Source organism: Giraffa tippelskirchi, chromosome Y (assembly GCF_054371585.1).
Source record: "Giraffa tippelskirchi isolate mGirTip1 chromosome Y, T2T-mGirTip1v1.2.pri, whole genome shotgun sequence".
NCBI classification, from domain to species: domain Eukaryota; kingdom Metazoa; phylum Chordata; class Mammalia; order Artiodactyla; family Giraffidae; genus Giraffa; species Giraffa tippelskirchi.
Genome location: NC_137290.1, coordinates 18,659,291 through 18,669,823, shown reverse-complemented (window position 1 = coordinate 18,669,823; position 10,533 = coordinate 18,659,291). Strand labels below are relative to the sequence as shown.

General features: G+C 40.7%; 1 protein-coding gene across 1 annotated transcript; it reads right to left on the bottom strand.

The window, feature by feature from the left end:
• Positions 1–8,113: 8,113 nt before the first annotated feature.
• Positions 8,114–9,997, bottom strand: LOC145537791 (heat shock transcription factor, Y-linked-like). The gene is made up of 2 exons (XM_081568632.1): positions 9,351–9,997; positions 8,114–8,919 (listed from the first exon to the last, which is right to left on the bottom strand). The coding sequence occupies exons 1-2, from the start codon at positions 9,861–9,863 to the stop codon at positions 8,188–8,190; spliced, it is 1,245 nt and encodes a 414-aa protein (XP_081424758.1). The 5' UTR covers positions 9,864–9,997; the 3' UTR covers positions 8,114–8,187.
• Between the last annotated feature and the right edge of the window lie 536 nt (positions 9,998–10,533).

Here is a 10,533-nt window from a genome sequence, read left to right as displayed (position 1 = left end):
CAGTGGGATTGCTGGGTCATATGGCAGTTCTATTCCCAGTTTTTTAAGGAATCTCCACACTGTTCTCCATAGTGGCTGTACTAGTTTGCATTCCCACCAACAGTGTAAGAGGGTTCCCTTTTCTCCACACCCTCTCCAGCATTTATTGCTTGTAGACTTTTGGATAGCAGCCATTCTGACTGGTGTGAAATGATATGGAATTTGAAAGATGGTAACGATAACCCTATATGCGAGACAGAATAAGAGACACAGATGCATAGAACAATTTTATGGACTCTGAGGGAGAAGGCGAGGGTGGGATGTTCTGGGAGAATAGCATTGAAACATGTATATTATCATATGTGAAACAGAACACCATTCCACGTTCGATGCATGAGACAAGGGCTCAGGGCCAGGGCAATGGGATGACCCAGAGGCATGGGATGGGGAGGGAGGCGGGTGGGCGGTCCAGGAAGGGGAACACATGTAAACCCATGGCTGATTCATGTCAATGTATGGCAAAAACTATTACAATATTGTAAAGTAATTAGCCCCCAACTAAAATAAATAAATTTATTAAAACAATAAAAAAAAATATGTGATGTAAACAATCTTAAAACAGTAAATAATCAAGAATAATGAGAAAGCCTACAAGTGAGAAAACGAGTGAACCAGCCACACAGCGTAGCAAAACATGGTCAGTATAATGAATGTTATTAGAGTCCCTGCTGTCAGTGTTCTGGTCCTGAACACGAGCCACAGCACAGCTACACCTCTTGAGAAAGCGTGCCCAAACGAGGGCAGAAATAACTTTGGATCTTCAGTAGGGACAGGTCAGACTCTAATCTGGGATAACTCCTATTTGCTTTTAGTGCTGCCAGAGCCTGAATATTTTCATTCATTGGAAATCTATTGTCCCTTTTGTATGCCATAGACAAAGAGTCTGCAACCACAGGCAGAAAATTTATGGCCCTACTGGGATCGTTTTCTAGCCTGTGGTGGCAGAAGCATGAGTGTTAGTTCTAGCTAGTTGTTTTCTATTGCCTGATAGTAGGTCTCAGCTTGTGGGAAAGGGTGGGGGTGGGGAGGGGGAGGATTCAATGGTGTTACCTCCTCTGTGTGACTGAACCCTAAGGTCCCACTTCTCTGTCAGTTTGGGATTTTTCAAAAAGCATTCCTTCCTATGCACTTTGACATCCCAGATCCATCACTCCATCTCTACGTAGTCAAACGCAGTTCACTCCCAGGTTGGCTTTCTAACCCCACGTTTCATCTTCCAGGCCCTATGAACACTGGTTGACCTGCATAGCCGTTTGGGACATGTAGGACCACACCACACATTCTCTGTTTGATTCTCACTCTAGACAAGCTATATTTCATCAGCTTCTTCACCTTGCTTCCTTTCAGTCAAAAGTAATTTAAGTTTACTGAGGTGACTTACCTGAATCCTCAGTCTATCCCCTGCTTCTCCATCTCCCACCACAAGACACAGGTTTGGTTCTATTCCTCTCATCCTCCTTCTCCCATCTTCCTTCCATTCTTCCCAGTTATGTCTTGTTCCCATATAGTTGAGCAAGGTCTTCTGCTAATATTCATTGGATGCACTCGGGGAACTGTTGCCTTTATAGAAGTATTATTTGTGATGCCCCCATGAAGAGAGTTGCTCTCAACGTCTTCTTATTATCTGCCCAATCAGAACTTCTGATTTTCTTTCTAGGCAGGCTCTGCAATTCATTTATGCATGCCAGTAAAGCAACAAACTTTAGTTGATGTGAATTTATCTGTTTAATGGGAGCTTTCGTGCATACACACATAACTGGTACAACATTGACTTCGAACATGCCGATAAGCCGAGTTATTTTTCCTGAAATTTCTGCTAATGAGGAATTGTCATCAGTTTGAGGAAACATAGTTCCTTTGCAGATAAAAGATGATACAGATATTGGGCTCAAAAAGTCCGTTCCTGAAAATATCTAGCTATTTGTCAAATTGTCCCGACATTTTCCCGGAGCACAGATTCCTTATTTCTGCTCTGGAAACTTAACTGTTTCAAGTGGGTGTCAAAGGTCAGAGATGGGCATGGTCATAATTTAATACTAACTTTCCAGGCAAGCGTACTGGTGTGGGTTCCCATTTCCTTCTGCAGGAGATCTTCGTGACCCAGGGAGTGAACCCAGGTCTCCAGATTGCAGGCAGTTGCTTTGCCAACTGAGCCACCAGGAGAGCCCACAAGAAGATGGCAAGTGCCCAGGAATGTAACAGTTGGTAGATGATAGCTTGAAAAATGGAGAAGGCAATGGCATCTCACTCCAGTACTCTTGCCTGGAAAATCCCATGGGCGTAGGAGCCTGGTAGGCTTCAGTCCATGGGGTCGTGAAGAGTCGGACACAACTGGGTGACTTCACTTTCGATTTTCACTTAAATGTATTGGAGCAGGAAATGGCAACCCACTCCAGTGTTCTTGCCTGCAGAATCCCAGGGACGGAGGAGCCCGGTACGCTGCCGTCTCTGGCGTCGCACAGGGTCGGACACGACTGAAGCGACTTAGCAGCAGTAGCAGCAACAACTTGAAACAGAGAGAGAGCGAGCAGGCAGATGTAGTTAGTCATTTAATCTTAATAGGTAAACCTTAATTGGAGTCTGGATCATAGAAAAAACAAGGGTGTTTCATAAAGTCATTTACATCTCCTTTATTGTCTCTGTTAATGGCTTAGACTGCATGTGAAAGTGAGGTCATTCATTTGTGTCTGACTCTTTGCGACCCCATGGACTGTAGCCTACCATTTCTTTCTCCAGGGGATCTTCCAGACCCGGCGATCGAACTTGGGCCTCCCCCATTGCAGGCAGATGCTTTACCATCTGAATCACAGGGGAAGCCCTTAGACTGTGTGGGTCACAACAAACTGTGGAAAATTCTTAAAGAGATAAGAATATAAGACCACCATACCTGTTTCCTGGGAAAGGTGCACGCAGGTCAAGTAACAACAGTTGGAACTGGAGAAGGAACAACAGACTGGTACAAAATAGGGAAGGAAATACATCGAGGCTATATATTGTCACCCAGCTTATTTGACTTCTGTGCAGAGTATACCATGGACAATAACTTGCTGAAAGAATTTGAAGCTGGAAACAGAATTACTGTGAGAAGTGTGAATAACCTTAGTTATAAGATGACAACACACAAATGGCTGAAAAACACTAGGGACTAAAGAGCCTTCTGATGAGGTGACAGGAAAAGCTGGATTAAAACTCAATCTAAACACAAACCAACGAACACTAAAAATAAGACCATGGAATGTGGTCCAAACATTTTGAGATCTAGCAATAGGATACAATTGACTCAGTGACAGGTTTCACTTTCTTGACCTCTGATAACACTGCGGGGAGTGACTTCAGCCACGAAACGAAAAGGCACTTGCCACTTGGATGAAAAGCTATGACCAGTCTAGACACCATGTTAATAAGCTGAGTGATTACTGAAAAAGATCCGAATGGGCAAAGTTGATTTTCAGGAGTAACGTATGGCGGAATGAGCAGGACCCCAGGAACTGAGTGCCAAAATATCGATGCTTTGCAGTAGTGGGTCTGGAGAAGATGTGTGAGAGTTCCGTTGCGAGCATGGAGTTCAAACTAGCCAAGCATGAAGGAGTTCAACTCAGACTATTCACGGAAGTTCTGACGCTGACCATGAAGAGCCAATATATTGACCATCTAGGGCCTAGAGTGAAATCACTGGGAAGAAACTGATGCTGGGAAAGATTGAGGGAAGGACGAGAAGGGAATGCCAGAGGGTGAGATGGCTGCAAAGCATCACTGACTCAAAAGTCATGGGTTTGAGTAAACTGGTGATTTGAAAGGCAGGGGAACCCAGGGTTCTTGCTGTACATGGAGTCACAAAGAGTCAGACAAGACTGAGTGGCTGAAGAACATCAACAAATTGGTATTGGCAGTGCTTGGGAGACTTTGTCATTATACATGGGATGAAAAGTGAGACTGAGGACAATTAGAAAGAACACAACTCTTGTCGGTTTCCTTGTTTTCCACCCTCAAAATATTCTTCTCACAACATCTCTTGAGAGCTTTCAGAGAAGGAGAATCCCTGGGGAGTCATGTGGTATCCTGAGATGGAAACCGTACCCTATATGCCACTTGGATCTACAACCTTGGTCTTAGGCAGAAGCAGGCATTGTCTCTAAATATGTGCTAGAGCTGCCCATCTTCTGATGGGTTAACAGTTATGGTTTGTGATCTTAAGAATGGGATGAGAGGTAAACAAACTTACAGTTCTCAATCCAACTCTGTAATCCTGGGAGAAGCATCTTTGACTTGTGTATCCTAGTCGCCCTTAGGAATGCTTACAAGCGGTTACATTACTGAGCAGGGATGTAGGCAGGAAACTGCATCCATTTTGACTTTACCGCTGGCCTTCTCTGTGAATAGACCATTCCTCTTGTCTTCAGATGAAGGTTGAGCATTGTGGAAGTGTGTGAATGCATGTGAAATCCCCATAAAACTGAAGACAGGGAGTACACAGTTTTCCTATTTGAGTCAGATCTCAAAGACGTTTAGCTTTACAGATCCGCACTATCAATGCATCTCAAATATTCATAAAATTCTCATGTGATGATTGTCACACAGATTTGAGACCAGAAGACCTGTATAGTCAGCTGCTTAGTAGTGTGGTGGGGCTTGGACATTTCAGGTATTATGTAAGAAGAATGTCAGCCATGTTATAACTTCCTTTTATTTTAACTGTCTATCACATCCACTTGGGAAGGGGGAAGGGGACTTCCACCATGTGGGAAGAGAATTCCAGGTTTCGTCCTTAGTTTCATTTGATGCCTAAGAGTGTTCATTACTGGTGAGTGTGCAGCCTCCTATAGGAAGGTCGTATCCTATTACAGGAAGGCCTGGTTGAAACTGCAGGCCTCTACATGGCCTTCTTGAGTACTGCCGTATTAGAGGGTGGGTGTTTTGTTATTGCCAGACATCATAGATACCTAAGGTCCCACGCATCTTTTGCTGGGTTGATTGGGAGAGTACCATAGTTTTTAACTATGTTTGGGCGGAGGAGCTTGGTTATTATTGAAATGCTTTCAACCTTTGACGCATCCGTTTGTCTTGCACTTTGAAAGGAGAAAGAAGAGTTTTGAATGGGCAGTTTAATTTGTGCCTGGCTGTATTTTTGAATGAACTATTTCTTCAGCTGAAATTTCTAACATAAAAGTCCAAAAGAGAGCCCAGACATACACTCACAAACACATTCTTAATCTGATGCACACACACACAAGCACAGTCACGATCTTGTATGCTTAAACACAATTACAAAAAGAAAAGAAAACCCAAGGACTCACTGGAGGACACCTATGAACTTCCCAAAGTTTCTCTGATACTTGTCTCTAGGCTTAATTTTGGAAATCATTTTCTACTTGAATGATATGTCTCTAGCGACATTTTAAATCAGAATGCTTTAAAAGATATACCTTTGTTGTGCATTCCATGGGATCTTAAAGTACTTTGCATGTAAGACTATTCTGTGATTTGCTAAAATGAAAATAATTTGTAGGGTAACAATAGTGAAGTCATATTGAGCTATTTAGGCCCTGCAGTTACACATTTGCTTGTTCCATTATAAGCACCCAATTTCATCCTCTGATCTTCTCCCATCAATTTTTCTACTTCTTGTCTCAATCTTCTGTGTTTAACTCACTGCGTTAACTCACTTGAATTTTTGTTCTCACTTTTACTATTTTAGGCACAAATTATAAAATAAATAAGTACGGGAAAGAACACTGAACTCATGTATAATATTTCCCTACTGTATTGAGATACTTTCTCTATAAGCTTTTGAGAATTAAAGGTACTGATATGTTAAAGCCATATGGGAATTGATGACCAAGGTAATGCATCATGTAACCAGGCTTCCCGTGGTAGGACAATTGAGGTACAATTTAATACTATGTTTTCAGGAGGGAACAAAAACAGTAGCTTTCCCACATAATATATTGCATGTCCTTATCCATGCCTTTTCCAAGTTACCACAGAGCACTAAGGGAATTAATCCTATTCTTTTTGAGAAGGACCTGCCCCTCAAAGCAGAACAGGAAAAGAAGATCAAAGGGAGTGAGCAGGAATAATCAGTACACGGCAATGAAATAGAAGATGTGATTGCTTTTAAGGTGCTATTTCTCAAAGCATGCAAATTTGGCTCCATAGTAAGATGCCTGAAATCGAAAACCAGACCATTGGACTTTGCGCTTGAAAGGATAACTAAGGACACCGATTTCAATAACTCTTACAATTGCTGCAAAATGCTTACCTCTCTAAAGTATAGTGTTCTCAGCCAAATTTAATGAAAGTTTTCAGTGAAAGAAAAAGCGTGTGCTGTTTGGACACCTCCCTTATCTACACAAATAGCCCACAGCTTTCACTCTGCATTAGCCCCAAACATGAGAACGGTGAACTTAACTTGGTGTTGTCCTATGTGGGTTACCATACCAAAACAGGGCCATGACTTGATATTGCCACCACTGTCTAAAGAAATGGCCACAAAGTGGAGATTGCCAAGATTTCTAGGTAGTGTTCATGACAGTCTGGGGGGTCCAACTGGCAGACACTCTGCTCATCTTCTTTCATTGTGAACTATGTGAAGGATCAGCCATTGATTTTGATCCCTCCTTACTCCATGACTTTTCTAGAGAATTAAAATGAATGATTCTTTTTTGTTTGTTTGTTTTTTTCATAAATATCTCTATAACTACTACTGAATTTTAGGGAACTGGGGCCTGAAACAACATGACTAGTATGGGTTCTTATAGACTGTAAACTTCATGAGAGCAGCAATCATTTTATAATTTGAATTCCCACATTTGACATTCATGGACATATAAGATATATATTTATCAACCGGGAAAAGATTCTCAGTAAGTAGGAAAGGTCAATTATGATAATAGTGCAGGTTATAGGATGTTGTTGAGTAATGTATATAGCATTCGATTCGTGATTACATTTCCTTGTTGATAATTCAGTAAGTACACGTTTTAGCTGATGTGAAAGATACACAAAGAAAAGAGGGTAGACCCAAAACACATTGAAGACCTGATATCCGTGCTCACCTTGGTAGGAGGGTGAACAGAGGTTCCTTCCAACCCCAAGAAAGAGTTGAGGCAAAGTTGTGAGAAGGGGCTTAGCACATCTGAAAGCAGTGTGTGTGATTGTAGCTCCAGAAGGACGGTGTAAGAGAATGGTACTGAAACTACTACGGAAAACAAATATCATGTCTTCAAAGAACTTGTTAACCATCCTGAGGTGCTGCAATCACCAGAGGAATTTATTTTGTCTCTGAGGGAACAGATAAGCAAAATCTAAATATGCATTAGGAAATATAGGGTGGAATCATGGTGGCAGGAAATAAAGGTACGCCTTAAGGAGAGCAGAGCTAAAATGACCCTATACAGTACCACTTGTAAAATACCTATCTTGTGCTGGCCATGGTCCAGTCACTGATTATGTCCTGTAATCGTTGGTATCACAGTGATGGTATAACGGTTCTCCTAATTTTGGACATGCTACAATATTTATATTTTCAAGTATGAAATGAATTTCTAGAATGAAGACAATCTCCTGTCTAATGTCTTAAGACTCTGCTGCTGCTAAGTCACTTCAGTTGTGTGCAACTCTGTGTGACCCTATGGACAGCAGCCCACCAGGAGCCCCTTTCCACGGAATTCTCCAGGCAAGAATACTGGAGCGGGGCACCATTTCCTTCTCTATCTTAAGACTCTACCGATACGTAATAGAATATCATGTAACTGTGAACGCACTAAGGTTCGTACTGTGTAGGTGCACTTGTTTTGATTTTATTTGTATGTGTTCCTTCACCCGTACCATCCTCATTTAGACACCCATTCATTTCAGCAGGGATGATTTCCCAAATCACTTTACATCCATTACCTCTTTTCCCTTTGTTCTCATTTTCTTGCTTAGAAACAATAGGCTAGGTGCCATTTACCTAGGATGCCTAACGGATGTTTTCTTGAACTGAAGAGTTTATAAAAGAGTGCAGAGAAATAGCCAGACATTGAAATAAAGCCTTAATTTACTCTTCATTGTTTCAAAATAGAAAACAAAACTGTGCAGAGGAACGTGTAACTTTATTGTTCAAATACAAGAATTGTGGGTATTTGTTGACATCTCCCAACGTAAATTTTAATCTTCATTAGGTTCCATAAGCTGATACTTATTTGATAGGTCAGTTTTAATTAGCATGGTTTTCACATAAGGAATATCGTTGATGAATTGACTTGAAAGAGAGGAGGTGGGTGTATAAGCGATCGTTGGCACTGGGGACCTTGAGTTGCCTCTCTGTTGCTGGTTAGGAAGAGGACTGTCATGGGCTGACATATCGCTATACCTGTCTGGAAATGTAGAAGGCTCCACCATCAGTCCAAAAGAACTGCTCCATAATGGAGATACGATGTGGTTCTGAGGAGTAGATGTAGCGGTAGTAGCAAAGTCCTCAACGTGGCCATTTGCTTGAGTGTAGGTGCTATGGAAGTGCCAATTAAAAATGCTCAACTGGTTTAAAACAGCAGGTTGATCTACCACGTTCTGTTCTCTTTGTCTAACTGATATTGATGGGGAAGGAAAGTCACGCGGAAGTAGGGCGCTTGTTTTAGGGACTATCTGGCTGGTATAAGTCTTTTGTGGGAAAGGCACACTTAAACTGGTGGAAGCTGAAAATGGACTCTCTCCACTAGTTTGAGCATGAAAACCAGAGTTACGATCATCTGTGTTGACCCTTGCTTTAACATGCTTCTTCTCGTAATCTGGAACTAGTGAAGATTTCGGAAACACATTGCTAATCCCAACTCTTCTTTTCATTCTTCCTGAAAGTTGGGGATAGTCTCTTTTGAAATTTGGATTATGGTAGATCTGTAACTAAAATCAAAGGATACAATTATTTAGTTTTTTATAAACTAAGGTAAAACTGACAAGCAAAGTTAAACTATAAAAGTGTATTCTTTTAATGATGCCAATTAAATAGAATCAAAGACAACACCTCCATTAGTAGTTTTAACACCTTACATGTTAGAAATAAGTATGCTCCTCAACTAAAAAATATGTTGTATATATACAGTAAATACCACTTAAAGTAGCTTGAGGACATGTATCTGATTTCAAGTTGCTAGGAGAGTGTATTAAGTATCAAATATTTTAACCTCCAGCTGTTCTCAACTTCAAAAAATAAAACGTGTTCAACAGTTTGCTATCTCAATTTTAAATTCGGTTTTTGCTACATATGTGAACATGCTTTCTAAGTCACATGATTTAATCTTACATATTGACAGTAAGTGGAAATTTTGGATTACCTTGCTCAAAACAGAGACATTGTTTTCTTCTTCCAGAAAGTCAGGGAGTGAAGCAGATCTTTGAAAAGTTTGTCGCTTTTTACTAAACCCATAAAGTTTAAGCTGGCTAACTAAACTTTTCATACTCTCAGTTTCAAATATTCTGAAAGGGGCCTTTCTTTCCAAGACTTCTTTCTTGAAGAGTTCTTCGTTGATCACTATAGAAGTGCCACTCTCATCCCACCAAATAGATTCAAACTGATCACTTTCAACTATAGTCCAGAGTTTTTGTGGAAAAGTGAGGGAAAGAAAATCATTCAACTCATTTCTTTCAGAGACAGAAAATGTGTAGTGTGGCCTTTTTATCCCAGCTTCCTTAGACAAAGCCTGGAAAGCATATTCTTCAATCATAGATCTCAAAACTGAGTCCCCAGTAAGTGTGTAATCACACGAAGACGATCCAATGGAGGTTTTGGAACCACTTGATACATCTTTACGAGGCACATCTTGAATTTCTGAAGGAATGTGTGCCATCTCAGAGAGATCTTTCTTCAGATACTTTTCTCATTTGTCTGACTTTACACACTCCAACTTCAAATGCTGCTTGGCTGGCGTACAGAGATAAACTCTCAAGACCATCAGCATGGTTCTCAAAGTCAAAAAGCTGTGACATCACAAAGTCACTGGTCTCCTAGCAATTGAAGAGTAGCGCTGACATCATAAAGTCACTGGTCTTCTAGCAATTGAAGGGCAATGTTCAACCAGTGTTTACTTCTACATCAACTTAAAATAAAGGCTGCTTGCATAAACAGTAACCAAAAACATGAAACCTGCAAAATGTCATTGCTAAAGAATTTTTACACAGAAAAATCACATCAATAAGTCTACTTGGTTCCTGAAATAAAAGTGATTGATCACCCTTCTATACACATATTCTTAACATTCAGGACTGTTACCAAACCAAACATGGGTCTGCTCACTTCTATGCAATGAAGTCAATCAACTGACTGTGGGTTTCAGTGAAAGCAAGTGTAGTGTTTATTTTATGACCTTGCACAGAAGTGTTTATATTATGCAGAGTAAAATAGTCAGGCACGGAAAGAAAGACTCATTTTACTCTTAATTATTCCAAAATAGAAATTGGCCCTATGAAGATGAATATGTAACTTTTTTCTTCAAATAAGAGAATTGTAGGAATTTGTTG